At 36.1% G+C, this 25397-nt stretch overlaps 1 protein-coding gene across 2 annotated transcripts in view; it reads right to left on the reverse strand.

The window, feature by feature from the left end:
• Positions 1 to 25397, reverse strand: part of LGR5 (leucine rich repeat containing G protein-coupled receptor 5) — a 94155-nt gene that overhangs the window by 43903 nt on the left and 24855 nt on the right. Inside the window, exons 2-4 of one of the 2 annotated variants that reach the window (XM_039344472.1) lie at positions 18989 to 19060; positions 10098 to 10169; positions 8713 to 8784 (exon numbers count right to left, since the gene is read on the reverse strand). In XM_039344472.1, the coding sequence (XP_039200406.1) occupies positions 8713 to 8784; positions 10098 to 10169; positions 18989 to 19060 (216 nt within the window). Of the gene's footprint in view, positions 1 to 8712; positions 8785 to 10097; positions 10170 to 12435; positions 13658 to 18988; positions 19061 to 25397 lie in introns of those variants that run through there. The other variant, XM_039344473.1, reaches the window with a different exon arrangement.

The following is a 25397-nucleotide window of genomic DNA, read 5'->3' on the forward strand; positions in this document are numbered from 1 at the left end:
CTTTCTGTGCCAATCAGCCGGTCGCTGACTGACCATTGGAAAGCTGCAAACCACTCCTGCCTCTGGCTGGGTTTTGGGAAGCTGCGCCCTGGCATAAAATGTGGTAGCTTAAGGATAAGCTTCCCAAAACCTTTCTCTTACTTAACCTCCCCTCCCTCCCCCAGAAAGCAACAAAACAAAATTTAAAAAAACTGCAAGAGACAGACTTGTTGCTCTTCCCCTCTCCCCCACCCCAATTAGCTGCTAAAACTAAATTTTTCACCTTTGCTCTCCAATCTCTATCCCTTCTAAAACTTTGGCTTCAAACTGAAGAGTAGAAGGAAATAAGATCTTTCTGCAGCTTTTCCTTTGAACTGGGAAAAAAAAACTTCATATCCAAAAATTAGCTGACTGCTATACTGTAGAAACTTGTGCAACAAAATGGAGGATGCTGGGTCTTTGTAAGCATTAGCTGTCTAACTTCCTATAGAACTCATTTAGGACTTAAAAGCTAGACTGTAGACTGCCTTCTACAGACCATTAGATAGACAGCTAAAGCTTGTAAAGGCCCATTTTGTTGCATAAGTTTGTACTGTACAGTAGCTTGGAAATGAAGGATTTTTTTCCCAGTTCAAGGGGAACAGCTGCAGAAAGATTTTCTTTCCTTCTTGCTTCCATTCCTCTACTCGACAACCTGGAGTCAAGATGGCTTTGGGGGGAGGGAGGAAGGGGTTAAGCAAGTTTTGGGAAGTTCTTCCTGAAGCTATCGTCTCAGTCATTAAATTTTCTATCTATGTCTGATAAATATTTCTTCCACTTATGAGTAAAAAGTTTTATGCATTTAACTAGACACAAATAAGCAAAACACATCCTTTCATTTTACAGATGGAAAATTTATTTTAAGTACAATATATTTGAGTTTCTTCTGTTTTGGCTGTAGCAACAGAATAAAACCAGTTTATTTATTCCCTCATTTGCAAGCAGAGGCAAGATGTGTCATAACATAAGTTAAACATAAGTTTACAGCTTTCCCTATGGAATCTGGTGGTATGCCCTAAATGCTATGGCAGTGACCATAATACAAAAGTACCATAATAACTATGGCTTTTTTTTGACAGTATGTTAATACAGTCTGAAGAAGGCTTTTAGATGAAGATGGAGCAGAGCTATGCATGCAGAATTTTATTGTTGCAGTACAGCCCGGGCAGAAGAAAATAATACTGAAAACAATACTAAACATTAAAATTATTTTTATTTTCATTAAGAAATAACATTAAATATACATTGATATCTTCATGTTCTGCTGAGTTGTAAGATACCTGTAATGTAGTAATATGACACAAATATGAAATGGAAGTAAGCTGCAGTATCCTCAGTAAGGTTAAAAAAAAAAAGTCAAGATGGCAGTTGTGACAGTGTGACAGAAACTACTCTACTCCTGTTGTACATGTATAAATGTTGCACACCAAGACTAAAGGTGCTGTTACAACTGGTATGTTGATTTTTTGACATGTTTCTTTTGTTTATAAGAACACACATTTATTATTGTTGGAAAAAATTACCAAAGTTATGGTCTTAAAACACACAAATTACCTCAAAAGCAAAGAAAGTATGCTTGTTGCTTTAGAATATTTTTTAAAGCCATGTTTCATTTCAGTTAAAAGACAATAAGCAGACTAGTAAACATATGATAACCAGTTACAATTCTTTGTAGACTGTGTTGCAGACTGAATGAAAATAAACAGCTTGACAACCATTGCATATACCTCATTAAGCAAAATTCTTCTGAGAGAGCATCAGGTGGCTTGGGCTTTTACATGCAAACTGCCCTTATTTTTACTAGATGCAGAAGCTATGCAGCTACCACCAACAATCTATTAGGACGTGTTACTTGATGACTGCATATTTCCACAAAGATAGCATTACAGCAGTCTGAAGATGGAAAATTCATGGTATAAAAACAATTTGTTTCATGCTATACAACAATTAATTTGGAAGTAAATAGTTTCAGGAAAAAAAGCAGATATATTTACACTAGAAATAATGATGTTCAATCTGTAGAAGAGCAGTAAGATTAGCTAGATATCAGTAAATTCATTTATCACTAAAGTAGAAAAACTGGCTAACAATATTCATATCAAATTAATACCAATTATGAAGCTTGTTATTTCTTAAATATTTTTTTTATTTTGTAAACTGATCTAATTACTTTTTATACAGCTGTTTTTTCCCATAGTTTCAAAGTTGAAAATTGAAAAAGAGGAACAAAAGTTAGAATTACTTTTTAAATAGAAAACCAAGACTAGAAGCAGACTATGGAAAGAAAATTACTAGCTATACAGAATAAGAAATAGAATCTCAACAGGCCTTTTTCAGACTCATTTACACCAAAATAAATTGTTCTAATTCTTTTTGTTGAAGAGGTGCATTTGCCCACTATCTTCTTTCAAATGGATAGTAGCTATTTTGCACATGAATATATTACTTTGTCTACAGCCTGACCACTCTCATTCTCTTTTTATTTTAATTCTGTCACCAAACACCAGTGCTTAACTAGGGTCCCCAACTCCTCTGTTTTCTTACTTACTTATTTTCCTTTCCTACCTTTTGGAAAGATATTTAAACCAAGAATAAAGGACAGTGAGATAGTTATTTAGAAATGGAATTGAAGTTTTATGTATCTCTGCCTCAATAAAGGACCCATTGTTTATATGAGCTGTAATGTATTGAAGTGAATTACTTGGAAATGTTGAAAAAACGGTCATGAGACTCTATCAGTTAAGAGCCAGACTTTCTGTCTAAATGCTAATTACTTGTGTTAAAAGTGAGAACTAATAGTTGAATCCTATTGGCCGCCGCTTAGTTGCTGAGTGTATAAATAGGGGTGGAGCGGCAGTTATTCAGGCTTCTGTTTAAACCTTAAATAAAGAGTTATTTGTTCACCTGCTGCCTTGTCGATACCTCACCAAGCACCAAACTTAACAGTGGCGATGAAGGTGGGATGTGCTGCCAAATTCGAAGAACTGAGTCAGTAAGGGGGTAAGCCAAGCGACGATGCCTTGGTTGGGGCCGTGTCCCCCCCATTCCTGTCAGTATGAAAATGCTGAAGGAAGAGCGCTCCCAAGGAACTGTTCCAAGGAGATTAAAAGAAGCCTTGGCAGCACAAGGCATTGCAAGGCCGAAAACAACAAAAACAACTCACCATGGCCAAACTTGGGAAACTCTCAGAATTCGACGTCACACATCCAGAGAGGTGGAGCTCGTACATTGTGAGAGTCAAGAACTACTTAAGAGTCAACCAAGTTCATGAGGACGGCTTGAAGGCTGCAACGCTGTTGTGCGTTTGTGGCCAGGCGACATTCAAGATTGCTGAAAACGTAATAGCTCCGGCGCTGCTTGAATCTGTTGCTTATTCTGAACTTAAGAAAATGCTCAAAGAACACTTTGAGCTGAAGCTGTTGGTCATTGCCTGGAGGCACGCCTTTGAACGAAGAGACCAACAACCAGACGAATCGGCTGCCGAATTCATAGATGTCCTTCATCAAGCGGCCCGACCCTGCGAGTTCAAAGATCTTGAAGAGAGGCTGCGAGACCGCTTAGTGTGTGGGTTAAGAAACAGGGATCTCCAACAGAAATTGTTTGCTAAAGAGACTATTTCATTTCAAGATGCCCTAAAAGAGATCACACCCAAAGAAGCCTCCAGGGGGGCCGTCAAGGCTTTACGGCTCTCCAGGAGCACTCCCTGCATAAAGGCTGTCCACCAGGAGGGCGCTGAGAGGATCGAAGACTCCGAATCCAATCAAGAGATTGATTGGTTACAGCAGCCACCAGAAAGGCCACAACGCCCGGTTGACAAGGCAGTTCCCTTCTCTCGATGTGCAGGGTGTGGAGGCTGACACAAACGCGTGGATTGCAGGTTCTGCACAGCAATGTGCTGGGCGTGTGGCAAATAAGGCCATATCACCGTAGTCTGTCAGGGTCGTCGGAGAGAGAGTCCACCAGAAGAGTTTCCCCGGAAAGGTACCAGGGCCCTGGGGCAACACAGGGTGGGCTATTGGGCCACTAGGAGGAGCGTACTTAGAATAGGTGCCCTTTGCCCCCTTAAGGAAAAACTGCGGCTCAAAGTCAAGTTGCAGGGGGTTCCATGCAACATGGAACTAGATACGGGGTCCGCATTATCCATAATTTCCCAGGGGACTTTCAAACACAATTGTAGTCACAGCGGCAAAAGAGTTAAGCTCAAGCCATCGAACCTCGTCTTAACAGATTTCCAAAACTCCCGAATAACAGTCAAGGGGGAAGCTACACTCAGGGTGCAATTCAAGGGATTTGAGGCCCCCATGGAAGTTGTAGTAGTTGAGGGCAACTGCACAAGCCTAATTGGGCTTGATTGGTTTGATGCATTGGGAATCAATATAACTTTAATAAACAGCACCCAAGCAGTGGACTTAGCAACAGTTTGCCAGGAGTTTGCTGACATTTTCAGCCCTCACCTAGGGAAATATAAGGGTCCTCCCATAGCTCTTCAGCTTGATCCTGTCATAACTCCAATAAGAATCAAGCCATGTAGAGTGCCTTTCGCCCTCAAGCAGAAGATCGACGCAGAACTGGACAAGCTGGTGCAGCAAGACATCCTGCAGCCAGTTGATAGCAATCAATGGGAAAACCCCATAGGTACGCCACTTAAGGCCAATGGAGAAGTGAGAATATGTGCAGATTACAAGTGCACTATCAATAGAGCACTCCAACAACATGCATATCCAGTGCCTGTAGTTAGCCACATTTTGGCATCACTACAGGGAGGTCGCATCTTTGCCAAGTTAGATTTGGCTCAAGCCTATTAGCAACTGCCAGTGGATGATGCCACGGCAGAAGCTCAAACCACAGTTACTCACAGGGGAGGTTTCAAAGTTAAGCACCTACAATTCGGGGTCAGTGTTGCCCCAGGCCTCTTCCAGGGAGTGATGGAGTGCACACTCAAGGGTATTCCAGGCATGTGCCCATATGTCGATGATATCCTCATAGCTGGGGAATCAGTTGAAAAATTGGCAGAACAGCTCAAGGCCGTCCTTCAGCACTTCCGCGAAGCGAGGCTGAAGCTGAAGCAGGAGAAATGTTAAGATTGAGGTAGCTTCAACTGAGTTCTTCGGTTTCTGTATAGATGCCCAAGGCATTCATCCTGCTGAATCCAAGCTCAAAGCAATTCAGCAGGCCCCCAGTCCAAAATCAAAGGGGGAGCTCCAAGCGTTTCTAGAACTGCTCAATTTTTATCATGCCTTCCTACCTCAAAAGGCCGCAGTGGCAGAGCTATTACACCAGCTCTTGGACAAACATGCACAGTGGAAGTGGACCAATGTCCACGATAGGAGCTTCTCAGCAGTCAAATCACAGCTGTCTTCAAACTCTGTTTTGATGCATTTTAACGAAAAGCTGCCTGTCTGCATCGCTTGTGATGCGTCACCATATGGGGTTGGGGCTGTGTTGAGTCATTTAATGGCTGATGGAAGGCTTCTGTTTAAACCTTAAATAAAGAGTTGTTTGTTCACCTGCTACCTCATTGATTCCTCATCGAGCACCAAACTTAACATGAGCTATCATTACTATAGTCCATTTTTTTCTAGTGGCAAATGTTAGACTTTGAAGTTTTCTGTCATAAATAATCAGAATTTCCACTTCATAATTAATAGAATTAAGTACTTTTAAATTAAGTACTTTTATCTTGCCCAATCTTTTCAGATTCAGGTAGTATCTTCCTTTAAAAATTAAATTGGATAATAAATGCTTGACATCACACATAAATGTTCATAACTGTGATTTTTAGCTATCCACAGGTTATTTTAAATGTAAAAATGTTATTTTTAAACTCAGAAACAAAATATTAAAATACTAAAATAATTACACATACTATTCTCAGTTTGATGATTTAAAACTATAAAAGCAGGAGTTTTCCAGAAAATGATCTGCTGAGCACTGGGGTGATCTTTTTCTCCTGCCAACAAACAGCTGACTTTACTGCCAAAACCAGTCCTTTGGCAGCAGGCTCCCCAGATTTGAATGGGAGCAACTAGGATTGACCTAAGATGATCTTCAGATAATCGTGTACTTGCCAGGGAAGAGAAATCTAGATGATTACAATTCTTGGTATGAGCAGTTGGAAGACTGAGTCTCTGTTTTTTCCTGTCACTTTTTTTTAATGTGCACATCAGTTTTAAACATCAGCTTTTGAACTTTTTTTTTTTTTGCTTTTGACTTACATCTTTAATTCATTGTCTGGTTGAATGCCGATTTATTTTATACCCCTTTGCTGGACATAAAATATATTTTTTTCTTTTTTTTTACTGCTTTGCTTTGGAATTATGAAACACTTTTGCTGCATAGACACCAATGGTGCAAAAACTTTCTCCTTGGTAATGAAAGTGATTTGATTTGATTTACATTTGAATCAGATTTATACTGCAAGAATTTTGTATTTTACTAGCTTTTAAAAGAATTTTGCCATTTTATTTTTCTTTTGCATACATCTCTGGTCTTTTTTTCTTTTTCTTTCTAAAGAGATTGGAATTTTCCCTTTCTTTTCTATTTACTCCCCATCATGGTAAATATTATTTTAATTTTTACTGTGGTCATTTTGTTATGGAACATCTACGTTTGTCCTTGAGAGGAATTGCCTATGTTTTGTTGTGAAAGTCAGACTATAAATTTGGATTATATTAAAAATGAAAATAATAAATTAAAGATATTTAACATTATACATACTCTTTACAATGTCCACAAAAAGAGACATAAAAGAAAAGCTAGAGCCAGATCAATTTAATGTGAAAGCCTCCTTCAAAAAAATACTTTTCAAATTATAAGCGCTGAATGAAAATTTTGATAAAAGTTTTGATGATTTAAGAACAGTTATAAACCAACCTAAGGATGACATTCAGATACAAGTAACAGCAGCTAAATCAGACTTGCAGTTGGGTGGATTGGAAGTCAATTTGTTGCTGATAGTATTGAAGGAGAAGAAGATTTGTTTGAGAACTTCAGGCTTGTTGGAGAACGCTGAAAGGGGCATGAATTAAAAAACTTAAGAGATGGCAGCATGGATGAGTGATGAGCAGGAGAAAACTGATGGAGATTGTGGAATAGACTTATTATATTCAGTCAGAAGACAACTGTTAAGAGAGGTGGTTCAACTTGTACGAAAACCTTCTGAAACAAGTCCTGCAGGGATATTCACAACAGAGATCTATGACTTTGAGAAATTAGATGCAATTGTTTGGAAAAATCCCAGTTATAATTTTAAAGAAAAGTTTTATTAATTGAAGATATTTGATCCTGGACAGATCAGAGATAATGACTGCAATAGTTTATGGTAGATTAGAAGCCACTGTGGACTTTCTCTGTGTGAAATACAATAGTAGATTGTTAATAGAGGGCTTTGAAGTTTTGTTTTGTGGTTGGGTTTTAATTTATTTTTTTTTTTTACAATAGGTAGATGGTAAGTCAAATTAGCTGGGCAAATAGAACTGTAGAAGTTAATAGATTGTAGAGCTGTTTTGCAAGGGGAAAAATTATTATTGTTGAAATATATTTATTGGTGTTCAACTTGGGCACTTTATGTGTATGTCTTTTCATGCATATTTTTTCTCTTGTTTTGTTTTTGTTTCCCTTTTTTCTATTGAAGTTTATATTTTAACTTTGTAAATAAAAATAAAATTTATTAAAAGTGTACATATATAGGCATTTATAGTGGCAATAGGGGTCACACTACACACACACACACACACACACACACACAGAGTAGTGGTCATTATATTTAAATGAAAGGATTTACCATATTGAAAAAATTATATCTGTAACAGGTCAAAATATTGAGGAAAATAAATCCTTATTTATTTATTTATTTATTTTACATTATTTAAGTAATAAGCATAGTTCTGGGAGAAAAATATACCCCTTATAGTTCAGATGAAATTTATATTTTTACAACTTCAGATGAAATTTTTATTGTTGAATTATTAGCGCTCTAGGTCCAATGTTATAGTTTTGTAATTTCTTGAGTCTGCAATTGCAACTGTAAGACTTACAGTAGGTTCTCAAAGAAGAAATCCAATAATACCTCCAACTTTCTATCCTACCCAGTCTTCCTTGTGGTAGAAATGCCATGATTAGGGAAGTCAAAGAAGAGATATAACAGGATTCTTCTGCAACTGGTATCTAAACAATTCTCCTACCCTGCCCCATACCTCTCCAGCTCTCTGATCTTTCCTAGATTCAGATGATATTTATTCAGCCTGCAGTAAAATGGTCTCTTTCTAGGTATTGCATTGGGACACAACACCCAAATGTATAAAGTGAGGCAGCGGAATAAAGTTATGGAGTCAGTGTGGTTCCTAAACTGAAGCAGCAAAGCTCTGTACGTGATAAATCTATTGCTGGACTAAACATAGAACAGATACCTTTCCTTTTGTTGTAATGAGAGGGAATAAAATGAAAGCTAAACAAAAAGCCAGGAAGAAGGTAGAGCATCACAAATATTTCTTTGTGTTTATATATTTCCTGCTATTGTAGACAGAAAATAGTCAGAACTGCAAGGATCCAAATGTAATTTTCTGCCACCTGAGCACTCTTCAAATATGTCAGCACAAATGAAGGCTCCAGTTCTGAAGATAGCTTGAATAATATTATATTTTGAGATTAATTCTAAAAAATATAAGCTGGCATAACAAATATGTGTATACTTACAGAGACTGGAGAGAGTGTAGGTTCTGAAGTGCTTCAGAAGGAACTTGACTTAACAGGTTGTTCTGAAGCATTCTACATTAGCACATAAAATAGGAGAACAAAAAAAAGAGTTAATTTTGCTGTCTTATGCTAATTAGAACTACAAATATAAATTACATTAATCTTTCCACAGAAAGATCTTGTTAATTACTGCTATCCAAAACCTGAATTTTAGGTACAATAACTATTTTTTGATATTACATAAGTGTCAATGTTGTGTAAACTTTATTTAAGAATTAGAATATTAGAAACCTAGGTTTTAAGTTTCCACTGTCATAAAACTATTTAAAAAATTGCATCTGCTTTATCCTTCAGTTTAACTTATCCTACAAAGCTGTAAGAGTTTAATTAGGTACCTTTCCATTAGCTCGCTATGCTGAGTATACAACAAGACTGTAATTACTCAACTGGTTTCTCAGTGAAGTATTTACCTAAGCTAGAAGGCTGATGATCAGACGAAGTGATCCATAAAAATATTATCTTGCTGACCAGGAAAACTTGAAGTAGGCTATAATGGCATTTTGCCCAGCTAGAAAACAGAACTTAGTTTTTTTTAAATCAAATTTTTATTTTACTCAAAAGATTAAAATAAACAACCTAAAAGAAAAAAAGTAAAAACTAGACAAAAACACTGCATCTTTATTGTTATCCACCCAGAAAATTGAATATTGGTCCCTTAAAAGATCTGCCATGATAGATTTGTGAGATAGATCTGAATGCTGCATTTGATATAGCATTTACCAAGTATCAAATTCATTATATAATGCAATTTATGGGATAATCTTCAGTAATGCAAGATGCTTGTAATTGTTAGGTCTGCATGATTTTTCTTCCCCTATTGTGTTAGTTTAGGTTCATATATAAACTAAATTATGACAATCCTAGGAAAGTGAAAAACATTCTATAGCTTTAAGCAAAAATAATTTTTCTAGATTGATTGCATCTATAATGAGAAAAAAGATACATCTAAATATTAATAGTTACTATGTTTATAGTAATTAATGTGTTCATTTTCTATTTTTCTCAGCAAAAATGAAACTAGAAATAAAAATGTTTTCATCAGTAGAATTATCAATAGAATTTTCTTTGGGAACGAAAACATATCCTTTGTTAGAAGTTAAAGAAGCATATAAAATCAGATTTTCTCTGACATTGTGCAAAGTTGCTAATGTCATGAGTAAATTGGTTTTGGAAAATTCTTTAAGAAAGTGAAGACATCTTTTATTATAAAGAATTATATCAAAATAAATATTTTAGCTTTAAATACAATGTGCTTTAATTAGCACAAATTCCCAAATTTTAAAACATAGCCTAAAATGTATAAAACAATACTATAATTTACTTACAATACTTTAAGTCTAAACTGTCCAGCAAATGCTCCTCTGGGGATATATGTCAAGCTATTTCCTGCCAAACGCCTACAGGGTTAAAAGATAAAAGATAAACAGATTTCATCTCATGTGGAATTAATTTGAATGTTAAAATGTTCAAGACAGCAGTGTTGGAACCACCAGAGAGCCAGAAGTAGTTGTTTAAGAGCTCTGTTTTGTCATAATTAATGTTCTGTGCAAAACATCCTGTAACTATACAGTCCATTTGCAAGCAGCTGGGCAAATGTAGTTTGCCTCAATAAATCTAGTTTATGTTACGTGTGTAATTGTTCAATTATTTGCTTCAGTAGCAAATAATTCAACATTCTAGGCTGTGGATGGTCCACTAGATGTATATCATTATGATAACTTTATAGTTTTTCCACAAGACAGGAACATAGTCACAGGAAGCACTTTTTCTGAAGTAGGAACTTCACCAGCTTTGAATTTACATTAGCAAATGAGCTGCAATCAATATATAAACATCTCCTATCTAATAGGCAGAAAGAGATAAAATTAAAAATAATCTGATTTTAAAACCTCACAATCAGCTCTTGTGTTGTCTTTTTTATGTAAACAACATTGCTTTGGATTTAGATTGCCATTCATCTTACAGTTGTTCCTTCATAATTCCCTAGTTGTTTCCTTTGCTAGAAAATAGAACTCTGGTTTGCAACCTGCCCCCTTGGCCTTTCTTGTTATTTTCAAATGCCTATTCCTACAGTTGATGTAACATTAATCTAGTTATCTCATTGGCTTATCTATGTCAAAAGGAGAGCTTTTATATTCTTCATGTCTACTCTTCAGAGCTTTATGCACCCAGCAACAACATTTTGGATGCATTGGAATTTATGCTAGAATGTTTCCAAATTTCTTGGAATAAACTTGATCTCTACCTAGCCCTTGAATGGTTAAGTATGATTTCACAATCCAGAGGTTGCCATAGTTGTTATAAGAATAATGGCAAGAGTCTCTAACCTAAAGAGTTTTGAGATGCATTCATTTAAAGACCACATTATCAGGAGCGATGGGACAGGATCCCAGCATTTATTAATTTTGTATAGCTGTCAAATAATATGTATTGTTCACATAATTTTCAAATATTATGAGAAACATAATGGTTGACTTTCATTCAAGTTAAAATGCATTTTGATTGGGCTCACAAGTTTCATTAAAGTCATAATTAACTTTAAACATGCTTTGTTGATTAAGTTATAAATGGCTGGGTTCTTAACAATTCAAAAAGTCATAAGCAATTCTTTAGAAAACAATGAATTATGCAAAACCAAATCACACTGAACTACATCTTTAAATTTCTCTATTGATTATTCAGTACCATATTATACACACATAATTTTTCTTTATTAGATTTATATCCATTTTTTTGCTTCAGAGCTCAATACAGATTACATGGACATCTCCCTTCATTTGGTTCCAACCTCTTTGTGATATATTGAGATTTTATACTGAACATCCATGCTTTAATTTTTATGTCCCTATGCAACCTTGAATGGATTATTTACAATATAGTCCTATTTATTTGTTGAATTCATTATTATATAGCAAGTATTCAGAATGACTGTTACATTCCCTTGAATAAAATTTTATTAACTTTTTAATGTTTTAAACATTGTCATAGTGCCCTTATTTGCATTATCAAGTCTGACTTATATTTAGAATGTGCTATTGCCTGCTTGGCTTGGGTCAGACATGTCTTATAAATATGAGTGCACTTTAACATATAATGAAATATTCTGTACTATATACATTCTTTGTAAACCAGAACAAAAATAGCACAGAGAAATATACAGTATTTTGAGAATGTATTAACAAAATCTGGCATCTGCATTAAAACCACAGTTATATATAAAAATAGACTCACATCATATGCTGCATATTAATTTAATCATGTTTAAATGAGAATAATTGTTTTTAATTCATGGTAAAGTCTCCCAAGGTCAAAACTGAACTAGCACCTGTTTGATCAAATGACATTAATTAATTTTAAAAGCTGAGCTCCTTTTTTCTCCCCTATCTTTGCATTGCATCAAAAGAAAGCTTGCCTTTTTTTTTTCTTTTGCACTGCTGGAGTTTATAATAATTCATTATTCTGATGCTGGGAATTCTTACCTGTCCAGGCTATTGAGATCAAGCAAGCCATTCATTTTAAAGCAGTCACTGAAAACACTATAGTAGCCTGGAGCTTTTTATCCTCATTAATCTTTGTCAAAAAGAAGGGAGAAACAGATAGAATGCTTCTTATTTTCATCTCTGCTCTTTTACTCTGAGTTGCTATACACCAAACAGGACTTACAAAGATCTGCAAAACTCCCAAACAGCCTGGATCAATCCCAGATATATTTTCATGTTGAATTCCTGGAATCTGTCTGCATAGTTTAGAGCTTTTTTTCTTCTCCCACACTCTGGCCAAGCAGAATATCATGGTTACAGATATGGGACAGCACTTGCAATTACGACCATGTTGTATGTTATAATTACAGACTGGGATACCTTTAAATGCAATATAGGGAAGATGGCAAGCAAGCTGGAACCAGATTTTTTTCCACAATGATACATTTCTTCCATTTTCAAAGTGGCAGTTTATGAAATCACAATTAAATAAAAAGAGTAATATTTATTTTTTTAATTTTCAGTTTTTATAAACCAGCATTTTTCTTTATTTGAAAATTGTAATCGTCTATTTTACTTAATCTAGTACTTCGCTACAAAATGTTATATAATATAAAGTTTTTTCTCAGTGATGGTCAAAGAAATGTTAAAAAGAACACTTTTTTTAATGGCATGAAACTTAGTTATATCAACTACATTTTAAGGAACATTTGTCACTTACTCTGCACAATGGTTGTTATCTGAAACCAGCTGCCAAATAATTCTTTTGGAGGAAAGAAAGAACAAATCTCTCCTCAGGTGAATTTATCTTTGTATTATTCTAATAGCACTTGTTGTAGTTACTGAATAATAGCAGTACACAAAAAACTGTTTGGAGATTTGCCCATTTTGCTTTTCTTTGAGATGGTAATTTTTCAGCCTTAAAAAGAAATCAGATATGTTTCTCTCAACAGTGCCATGACTAGCTCCAATAACATTGCTGGCTTCCTCCTTCAGAACTGTAGAAACAATTGTGCTTGCAAGTTCTTCAGTACATGGTATTCACATGCAGTTATAGGAGTGACTGGCGAGACTTTGCAGAATAATAGAATATACTAAGCTGAGATCCCTCAGGTTGCAACAAATGGCCAGATTTCACATAGGAATGTTCCTAAGGGTTCATAGAAGACAGTGGAGGTGTTGATGTATTTTAAAGATAAAAATGGGATTATAATGGGATTGTGTGCCTATCTAATACCAGCTGCTCAAGTCTCCATTTGCAGAAAGATCCAAAACAAAGCACTTAAAATGAGGGAAGATAATTCTAATAGCACTGTGGGAAGTCAGCCCCCCAGAGAAGGAAATATTAAAAGGGCAAAAAAATATATTTCCTCCAAGGATCTTAAAGAGGCAGGAAAGCATGCCCAGTTTTTCTTAATAGCCCCAGGTCTCCCTTCCCCAAGCAGAAACCAGCTCTATAGAGATGCAGATGTAAATCTAGGGAGCTAGGAGATTAAGAAGACAAAGACCTAAAATCTACATACCCCATCCAAATCTAAGAGTCATCATCCCAAAGGAAGCAGGATATGACCTTTGGACATAATAAGATTGACCCATCACCATCAGAATACCAGAAAGGCACATTCAGACTCAGGTCAAAGTTAATGCCCCAGGAAGAACTCCAAACAAAAGGCTCCAGAGGGTTATAAAAGCCCACTTCCTACATGTGCTCAGCCCTTTTTTTCACTTCTCTTGCTGCCAGAACCATCTTCCTGTCTGGCTTGCCTCTCCAATAAATTACAACCTTCTTCCCAAAGCAGTTGCCATGTTTATTAACCAGGATGAAGATTTTCTATCCAACAATATGGCACTCCAGATGGGACTTCAAGCTAACCTCTCCAATGGACTGAGACTGGTAAGCCGCATCTTGCCAGAAGCAGGCCCCTTGGGTCTGTGCATTGGTTTCCCAGGCCCTGCCCATGTGGAGCCAAGGTAGTAAAGGGAGTTTTGAGTTTGAGTTCAAGGGCTGCTTTGGAAAGAAGATGAAGGTGAGTACCAGAGGAGTGAGGGAAATGTATGTATGTCTGTGTGTGTAAGTGAAAAGACCTTTTTTCCCCCAATCACACTTGGATTTTGCTCCCTCTGGTCTTTCCTAACTGCAGAAATGATCTGTTCAAGGGCAGACCCTGGAAAGCATGGGGGTTTGGCCAGAGCACAGGACCTTTTGTTAGGGAAACGGGAGAAGGCTGTGTGAAAATGGAATGGAATGAGTGAGAGAATTGGATTTGGGCAACCAGCTGGCAAGGCTCTGTAAGCAAAGCCTAGTTCAGGAAAGTGCCTGGAAAGTGCCTGTAATCCCTATAAGACAGCAGGGAGGAGTGCCTGTATTCCCTGCATAGGCACTGGGGAGAAGACTAACAAAGAGTCTAGAAACGTTCCCAAAACAAGGAGGTGAGGGTACTCCATCTGGAACCGGAGTCCTCCTGACATCTATTTTTTGTCCAAAAACCTGGAGTTCCCAGGGAAGGAGGTGAGGGCACTTCGACAGGGAACTGAAGTCCTCCTAGAGGCTTTATTTTTTCCAAAAATCCCAGAAGTCTTTTTTCCCTTTGTACCTGACTGAGCCAAAATGAGCCCCACATCTGAGAGGGAACATAGGAAGCAGCAGCTCAAAGGTGACAATTAGGACTCCCCTAGGAGGTTTGCTCGAGGCAAAGAGCAAGAGAAATATATAAGAAATGGGCTTTGCTCAGGGCTTTGCTGCGAAACCAATTTGGCTAAATAAAGGTACTTAAAGGGAAAATAAGAAATAGTGATTCTCTCTCTCTTTCTCTCTCTATGCAACCACATGGTATGTTTAAAATGTGTGCCTTCCCTAATTTGAGTTACTGAGATTTATGGTGGGAATGACCAGGATGTGTAAAACTAAGGCTTCTGTTTCCTTTTCTGTTCTCTTGTCTTTGTGTATATGTGTTTGTCAAAGTCTTTGTGTGTGAGGTAAATGTGACTGTTTATTGTTTCTAATCCAAAGATAAAATAATTTTAAAATTCTGCTAGAAATTCTGCTTAAAATAAGCCACCAAAAAGGAAATACCCTCACTCTGTTTGTCTGACCAACAAACAGTGAAGAAAAATGTGTTTGTTTGTTTGTTTGTTTGTTTTCCCTTTCCTCTCTCTGTACTCTTAAGAACAGCTCAAAGTTACCAGGAGGAAATGTTTTAAATTCATCTGCTGGAAAAGTTTTACTGTATGTGTTATAAATGGGTTTTATCTGCCTATCCTTTTCCTGAAACATATAAGCATTTTTCAATCTCTAAAATAATGTGGTCTATTTTAGAATAAATGTTAAGGGTAGAGTCTTCTGCCCTTGGAAAATTGCACACCTTGGAGCTTTCAGTATTCTCAAGTTGCCCAGCTTTTTTTTTTTAAGTTGCAAGTCCTTAAGTCTTTAACATGTTGCAAATGTTCAAGTTCAAAAGTGAGACCTTTCATTTTGTTGTTCTCTTATCAGAATCCAGCTTTTCTTTTGTCCTCATCTGGGATGTCCTCATTTTGTCTGCCTATCTGTTTCTTTAACAACTGCAGTATTAATGCCTTTTCAAACTCTGCCTGTAAGCTACCCCCCCCCTCATGTACTACTCCTTTTCTTATCTCTGTTTACCATGCCTTTTCTCTTCTTCTCCTGGGAGAGTCCACCCAGAAAGGGGGGAGGAGATCTTGCTCTCATCTCTTTCAGCCCTGCATAGATGACCCCCCAACCTTTGGAAGCAGAGCGCACTGACCCAGATGTTGCCTCCATCTATTTGAGCCATGGAATTGAGTTTTGAATCCAGCCATCCACTAAAAAGCCACCATGCAACCTGAGTGGAACAGATCTTCCCAAGTCCTACCATTCCTCCAGATGCATGTGAATGCTGCAAAGGAAGGAAGGAGTCTTGGAGCCATTGGTCCCCACATGAAGCCTCAGAAGAAAATTAGGAAGACTAGGGGGGGGGAGGGTGGAAACTCATTGTAAAGTTTTCTTTTTTGCCACATTTGTATTGTAATAAGCCAGTTGAATGGATTTATGGAGTGATGGCATTTGGGAATAGTTGGCACAGCAAGTCCTGAACACCTTGAATGTCTGTCTGGTGGGAGGGAAAATTTATCCAGAATGTTTATATTGCCTGTTTGTATTAGTAGCTGCATACACACACACACACACACACACACACACCATTCATAATCTCTTTCACCTACCTTCAGTGAAGCTCCAGCCTGATTCTTGCCCTGTGTCATTAAAACTTTGTAGGAACAACTTCCAGCAAGTTCCAAGGGGGAGGGAACCAGGCTCCCTCAGGCAATTTGCAATTCATATGCCCTCACTGAGGAAGTAGTAGGACAGAGATCTCCAAACCTAAGCCCTGAATATCTTGCACTGGTGGACTCAGATTGGAAGTCCTAGAGCTCACTATGTGCAATTTAAGAAAATGTAATAGCCTGGCTTGCATACTGGCTAACCTCAATTGGACATTACAAACCTGGATGCACTGAACTAAGAGCTAAGGCAGGAAACAACCCTTGAAAATGGGCAGCCAGTGATTATGTTCTGAGGCAAACCATGGCTGTGAAGAATTTTGGGAGGAATGTGCAAACTTGACTGGAAACCTAAAGTGACATCCAACATTTGAAAATAATTGGCACAGAATATTGGAAACTATACATTTCTCTTCCACCTAACAAAATTTTTGCCCTGACTTTTAAAACTTTATGGGTTGGAAGCTCCCCGTTTGGAGCAACTGCAGGGATCTTTTTTTGCTTGCCTCTATTAGTGTCTTCTTTTTTTTATTTTGGCTTAACAGTTTAAAAGTCTCCCTGATCAGATCAATTTTAATTATATGCCAATAAAAGTGTGTCACCCACACTATTATGGCACAAAGGGGAGATTATGGGAAGTCAGCCCACCGGAGAAGGAAATATTAAAAGGGCAGAAAAATATATTTCCTCCAAGGATCTTAAAGAGGCAGGAAAGCATGCCCAGTTTTTCTTAATAGCCCCAGGTCTCCCTTCCCCAAGCAGAAACCAGTTCTATAGAGATGCAGATGTAAGTCCAGGGAGCTAGGAGATTAAGAAGACAAAGACCTAAAATCTACATACCTCATCCAAACTCTAAGAGTCATCAGCCCCAGGGAAACAGGATATGATCTTTGGACATAATAAGATTGACCCATCACCATCAGAATACCAGAAAGGCACATTCAGACTCAGGTCAAAATTCATGCCACAGGAACAACTCCAAACAAAAGGCTCCAGAGGGTTATAAAAGTCCACTTCCTACATGTGCTCAGCCCTTTTGTTTACTTCTCTTGCTGCCAGAACCATCTTCCTGTCTGGCTTGCCTCTCCAATAAACTACAACCTTCTTCCCAAAGCAGTTGCCATGTTTATTCCCAGCTCGGATGAACCAGGATGAAGACTTTTCTTTTAACAGCACTTTTCTCTTAAGTGAATAAAAATTAATTCTGGCATTTTAAAAGGGAAACAAGAATATGATACATTTTTTCTTATAAACAAGATTATATATTTAAATTATAGATATTTTTTGTGACTCATCAGTAATTAGGGATCACAGACTACAGAATTGTGAAGAAACATGAGCTCAGGTCCAAACACTTTGGTTATTTATGTATTTATATTTGTTTATTTACAGCTCAAGACCAAGTCACAAAATTTAAAATACATAACACCCTTAATGCATACATATCTAATAAAACACAAACACATGCACACACACACACACACACACACACACACACACACACACACACACACATTAAGGGGAGAAACCTTGTAAAATAAAAAATTCATTGAAAACCACCAAACAGTTTATACAAACTAAGGCTATAAATAAAATTTCAGCAATACACACTGGATCTTCATATGGAAGTTTGGCATACTGACCAGCTGTCCCCTAATAGGAACAGTATCTATATGGGCTACGAAGACATTTTTCTATGTAAGGCATACAGAATTTTACAGAAGTAATTAGTGAATGTCCAAGGATAGAGAAAAAATTGTAAAAGAGATGAGAAAATTTGGCTCTGTCTACTGAATTTATCCAGAATACTTGTGATATCATTTTCAAATTTATAATTTTATGTTTGATTACTATAACCAAATTTTATGTTTGTTGAGTGTTTTCCAACATTCCATTTGTGATGCTGTGTTTGATTAACTTGGTTTTTGAGCATTTTTTTCATTTAAGTAAGCAAATAACTGAATAAGAAACCTAAGCTACACAGGGTGCTGTGATGCACAGTTAGCCTTGAGGGATGTTAAAAGCTAAAGTGTAAGGAAACAGTAAATTAAAAGTGATTACAAGATAACTTAGTAGTCTGAAATATGAATGCAAGCGTCCTTGACAGTCAATAGGTTTTGGTTTTGATTATAACTTTACTTGCCATTTTAATAAACATGAGCCAGCATTTTAATATCCTGCTGCTTAAGTATATCCAAATAGCAATTTGGTTTTTTAAACAACTGTTAACAAAATTAATTTGTGGAGCTCTGTCTTCACTTTAAAAAGTTGCAGCCTCATGGTAACATTTTACCCAGCGTAGATAGGATTGGTAAATGCATTTTAAATAAATGTTCCCTTATGTGTCAAAACTCACAGCTTTTTCATGTCATGTTAACTGATATTCAAAGTAAGTAGTAGAGAAAATCCCAGAAATATATTTAATTTTCAGCTATGCCAGTCAAGGATACAGTGGTACATACAGCTCTTCCAGGAAGCGGAGTTTATGCAGAGAGTTCAAGGACAGTTTAGAGATATTATTCATACTGAGGTCACTGTAAAGGAAAAATAAAAAAGACTGAAATATAACTGCAATGTTTAGCTGATAAATAATACATCTTAAAGGAATATGTAAATAACAATGAATAGAATATTTCTTGTCCCAGAGCTGATAATATTCAGTTGTTTATCCTAGATAAACACAATGATTTCTCTGGAATATCATGCAAGCAAGTAGCTTAAATGTAATATTTTAAATGTAAAATATAACATGCTGGAGCATTCCTTTTTAACGTTTTTGTTATTATTATTATAAATATGTGTTATATTATTATAAATATATTTTGTTATATCATTATAGCAGGAATCATGGCAGGAAAAAGAAGACAAAAAAATTAAAATGCTAGCACAGGTAATTTTGGGAGGGTAAGATGTCTTAGATTGATACTACTGCTACATTCATGTTGGAAGCACTTCAAGGTGCTTCCAGATAAAAAGAATTAGCCGGTGATGTCACTGTTACCCAGGAGACGCCCAAGAGACTCCTTTCACGTCCCTGGTATATTCCCACCAAAGTGGTACCTTTCAATCTACTTGCATTTGCATGCTTTCAAACTGCTAGGTTGGCAGGAGCTGGGACAAATTGACAGAAGCTCATTCCATCATGCAGCTCCTGTTCTCGGTTTTTGAACTGCTGAGTTGTTAACCTCTCAATGGTCTTCTGATTCTAACCAGGTGAGCCACTGCAGCCACCTATTTTAGACTGACTACCATAGAAGACAGATTTTGCATCATATTAAAGTATTTATTATATCTATATTTTAAGATAAAGTGAATTTCACCTAAGCAACCTGTACTGTACCTACATATTTTGCTTTGTCTTACTATTCCAATCTGTAAAAATAGTTCTTTGAGATATACCACACTTCCTAGTGGGATTCTGCACAGTACATGTCATAGAAAACCAATAACTTTTTCTAGGTGACTCAGGTTTACTTGTATGTAATATTTTGTTTAATTGGTTTGTTAAGAATTTACTGCTTTTCCTACTCTATTTTAGGAAACAATTAAGTAGGTGTTGCCCATTTAGAGCAAGAATCCATGGGCACACAACTCAGGAAGCTTCTTGGATGAAAGGTGAAATTTTTTCAAAGGAAAAAAAACAAAATCCATTTGGCTTTTGGAAAAACCACCTTTGGGACAACCATGACCTGGATAATTGAGAATCTCCATAGACATGATGGGCACACAATGCTGCAAAATTCGGCCTTGTGCCTTTCATTTTGTTTGAGGAGAACTCTTCTAATATTTTTTCCCTGATCAGTGCAACTGAGTGATACAATGCAAAATAAAATACTGTTAAAAGTGTTTGTGTGGGTCCGGTTGTGTGTATGTATATGTGTATATACATGTACAATACACATGCATTTTTAACTACAAACCTGCATTCAGATATTACCAGCATTAAAGAATGGATACCATAGCATTTATTGAGGGTCCTAGCCCACCAAAAGACCCAATTGATCCATCATTTTATCTTACCTCTTCTCTTCTTGGTAAAGTAAATGTTAAATTTATTGGTACAAATAAGCAATATCTTCAGCAAGGTTTGTTATTGCAGCCCCTATGTTATTCCTTCCATCACCATTACTGCATCAACTTAATCATGAGAGCATATCTGGAGCAATTCTTGTAAAAGTTTTTATTTTCAATTTTACAATACATTACAATCTTAAAAATACTTCAGATAAAAAATAAAACAAATTGATACACACCACTTTCGGTATTGCCCACCCATTTCCCCCCAAACCGCATCCACCCTCTAACCAACTTACTTCTTTCCTCTTCTTCCTCACTCATCCCCTCTCTTCCTTCTCCTCAACCTTCCTACTTACTTCTTGCCTTCTTCTTCTCACTCCGGATGCGGTCCAGGGGAAATGCCCGAGCAATTCCTCTCTCCACATTCAAACATTAATATTATATACGGTAAAACTATTTCTACTTTATCTGAACTACTTAAACTTCGACTCATCCACCCCCCACCCCCCTCCCCCCTTAGAACCCCCTGAATTGCATGTCCAGGAATCCCCCAAATAGGTATTTTATAATTTAACTTATAATAATATTTTTTCCAAACTCAAAGTAAAGCATATCTTAAAATATGTGACTTAAAGACCCAATCTACTTTCTTATCAAAAATTAAATATGCGTGCCAACCATATAATAAATCCCACCCTTCAAGAACAAGAATGTCTCTATTTGTTAAATTAAGCCAGTCAAAGTGGCCGCATCATAGTATAATTTCAAATTTGGTGCTTTAAGTCCACCTCTTTCTCGAGCATCTTGTAAAATCTTAAACTTTACCCTTGATTTCTTCCCACCCCAAATAAATTTATTAATACTCTTCTGTCACTCATCTAAGTTAGCATCCTTCTTTAAAATGGGTATCATCTGAAACAAAAAAAGAAACTTTGGTAGAACATTCATCTTCACTACTGAAATTCTCCCCAGTAACGATAGTTGTAACTTTTGCCAATCATTTAAATCTTTTTGAACTTTAACCCATAAGCGTTCATAATTATTCTTATACAATTTTCTATTAGATGTTGTAATATAGACTCCTAAATACTTAACCTTATTAACTATTTCATAACCTGTTGTTTCAGCTATAAAATCTTTTCCCTTCCTAGACATATTTTTCAATAATATTTTAGTTTTATTCTTATTTACCTTAAAACCAGAGACCTGTCCATACTGTGCTAAAATTTCAACCAAATCTTTGACCGAATCTGTTGGATGGGATAACATCACAACCAAATCATCAGCAAAAGCTCTCAGCCTATAATCAATCTTACTTATTTTTATTCCTTTTAATCTAGATGAATCTCGAATTTTAATAAGTAAAATCTCCATTGTTAATACAAATAACAAGGGGGATAAAGGACAACCCTGTCTTGTACCTTTTCCTATTTTAAATACGTCTTTTAATCCCCCATTAATTATAATTTGTGCCGATTGTTGTTGATAAATGGCCTTGAGAGCAGACAAAAATTTATCTCCAAAATTCATTTCCTCTACAACTTTCAATAGAAATTTCCAATCTAATTGATCAAAAGCTTTCTCAGCATCTATAAATATTAAAGCAGCAGGGATTTGGTTGTTCTTTTCCAAATACTCTATTAAATTAACAATTTGTCTTACATTGTTTTTCATATATCTCCCCATTATAAATCCAGATTGGTCAGTATGAATCAGTTGTTTCAAAACCTGCATTAATCTATTTGCCAATATTTTTGCAAAAATCTTATAATCTGTATTTAAAAGAGATATAGGCCTATAATTTCTAGGTTGGGACAGGCTGTTCTCCAAGATGGAGGTAACTCTACTCCGGATAAAATATCATTAAAAAGTTCCTTTAATGGTTCTATCTTTTCTTCAGATAGCATCTTGTAATAAATCGCTGTTAGCCCATCAGTACCTGGAGTCTTACGAACCTTCAATTGTTTAATTGCAAAAATAATCTCTTCAGAGGTAATTAAACCATTAATCCCATCATGTTGGTCACTCGTAAGTCTGGGAAAATGTGCTCCCTGTAGATATTTTTCTATATCTGAAGTTTGTATACTTTCACTAGCATATAACTTTGAATAAAAATCTAAAAAAGACTTTTTAATCAAATTTTGTTGGTAGACTTCTTTACCTTTATAACTTATTTTATCTATAATCCTCGATTTCTGTTTCTTACGTAATTGATAAGCCAACCATCTACCAGGTTTATTTGCATTACAAAATGTATTATGTTTCACATACCTCAAATTAGTTGCCATTTGATCTGCTAATAACATATTAAATTGCTCCTTCAACAAAGTAATAGAAACTTTTAAATTATTGTCCATTGGATTTAATATTAAAATCTTTTCCTTACATTTAATCTCATCTTCAAGATCTTTACGTTTCTGAGTCTGTTTACATCTATGAGCATTGTTCATAGAAATCAAAATCCCTCTCATATATGCTTTACAAGAATCTCATACCATTGGCATCGAAGTACCCTTGTTCATATTCCAAGCAAAAAATTCCTTTAAATAACCTTTACATCGCTGTATATTCTCTTCATATCTAAATAAATTCTCATTCAGCCTCCAAGACCTTCTAGTCCTTTCTTCCGATGAAATTTCCAACATACAGGACTGTGATCTGAAATTATTCTAGGAAATATCTTGATATTCTTCACCCTAGAAAGGAAATCATTAGTAACAAAAAAAAATCAATTCTGGAATAAGATTGGTGCCTATCTGAAAAAAAAGTAAAGTCTTTTTCCTCAATATTCCGTTCTCTACAAATATCTCTAAGTTCCAAATCATCCTTTTAAGTCAAAAAAAGCTTTAGGAAGTCTTGCATGATTAGAAACTTTAAGGGAACCCTTTTTATCTTTACTTGAATCTAAAACACCTTTCCAATCTCCCATCATGATAACTGACTTATAATCCAAAGAAGTTACTTTCTGGTGAATCAACTTATAAAAGTTGATTGTTGTTGATTGGGAGCATATAAACTGACAAGAAGAGTTCTCTTATCATTTATTAGTAAATCAATAATGACATATCTTCCTTGTGAGTCAGAATCAATTAATTTCGGTGAAAGCTCCTTTCTCACATAGATAACTACTCCTCCTTTTTTCTGCAAAGCAGGAGCTATAAAATATATCCCCAGCCGGGGATTAAACAAATATTTTTGATCTTTAGAAATAATATGAGTCTCTTGTAAACAAATAATATCATTTCTGTGTTGTTTCAAATAATGAAAGATTTTCTTTCTCTTCTGTGGTGAGTTGGGCCCATTAACATTCCAAATTAGAAGCTTTGCCATTCTTGGCAGGATGAAGCCTTTGGAACAAAACCTCTAGATTTGCAGTCGATGACCTCTTTGGTCTTGCTCCTCCCACTGGCTCCGAAATAGACTGTGGTAAACCTCCATCATCTGCCTTTTGTTGTTGTTGCTGTTGTTGTTGTTGTTGTCTTTCTCTACGTTTATAAGCAGCACGTGTAATTCTCTGTTCCCTTGGATCTTCTGTTATTTGCAAATTCTGTTGCATAGCTTCCACCAACAATTCTTCTCCCAAAGATGGCATTGAACCTACAGCCAACTGGGCTTCTGCCTTACTCTCATCTTTCTTTGATCTTGGAGATGGTGGTGGACTTGCTTTTAAAATAGAAACATAAAAATCTCTTGCTTTTGAAACTGTATTAAGACGATATCGTGAACCAACATAAGTCACCACTATCCCCACAGGTATATCCCATCTAAATTGAATTGTCGCTTCTTAAGTTCTTCAGCCAAAAAAGCAGTCTTTTCTTTTTCTGAGAATTTTAGAAGGTATTTCCTTTAAAACTATCACATCCTGAGCTGCAATCTGAAATCTTTGTTTATAGAAGGCCTGTATAATTTCATTACGAAGTGATTTTCTCACAAAATAAACCACCACATCTCTTGGTAATTTCCTCTGTTTTGCAACCCACGAATTAACTCTAAAAATCTTTTCTATATCTTTCAACATTTCTTCAGGATCAATTTCCAAAATAGAAGCCAGTTCTGCTGCGATTTCTTCTCTCAAATTCTCCTGAATATTTTCCTTCAGGCCTCTTATTCTCAAAGCATACTCCATTTCTCTATATTGTGACATTATAATTTCATTCTGTGTAACATCCACATTTTCTTCTATTTTTTTCAACTCTATTTTGTAATATTTCAACATTACCGACCACTTCATCCACCCGGTCGTCTATCTTTTCCACAAGGCCAGCAAGCCGTTGGAGTGCCAAAACAATATCTTTCCTGAGCTCATTACTTTCTTGAGCCAGGAGCTCTGCTGTTTTTTCTAGTGATTTTTCCAGTGTCTTATCTAAAGCATCTTCTAAATCCTGAATTGTAAGTGCCTGAGGCAAAGGCGAAGGTGGAGAGGGTTTAGGTTTGGGTTGTTGTACAGTCTGAGTTACTGGAGAGGCAGCTGAAATTTTAGAAAGAGAAGAAAGTCCAGGACGTTTTGAAGCCATTTTTTTTAAAAAGGGAGGGGTTTCCCCCCTTTCCTTTCTTGAAAAAGTAGTAAAATAAGAACAAAGGAGAAGAAAAAACAATTCCCTTTTAAGTAAAACAATTTTCTTTTAAGTAAACCAAGTCTATTACATTGTTAAAACTTTGTTGCCAGTTAAAAAAATAGTAAGTAAAAAATAGAAAGTGAAAGTTCTCAGACAAAGAAAGTAACGAAGAAGCAGGATTCCTCCGCCATATTTCTTCACTCCAATTAAAATAGTAACAGGAGAAGATGTTAATTCAAACTGAGTTAAGTTTAAAATAAAATCATCCAATTCTTATCTTCCTGACCGCTCTGTCTGC

Source organism: Crotalus tigris, unplaced genomic scaffold (genome assembly GCF_016545835.1).
Source record: "Crotalus tigris isolate CLP2741 ecotype Arizona unplaced genomic scaffold, ASM1654583v1 scf7180000017916.3911339, whole genome shotgun sequence".
Taxonomy (NCBI): domain Eukaryota; kingdom Metazoa; phylum Chordata; class Lepidosauria; order Squamata; family Viperidae; genus Crotalus; species Crotalus tigris.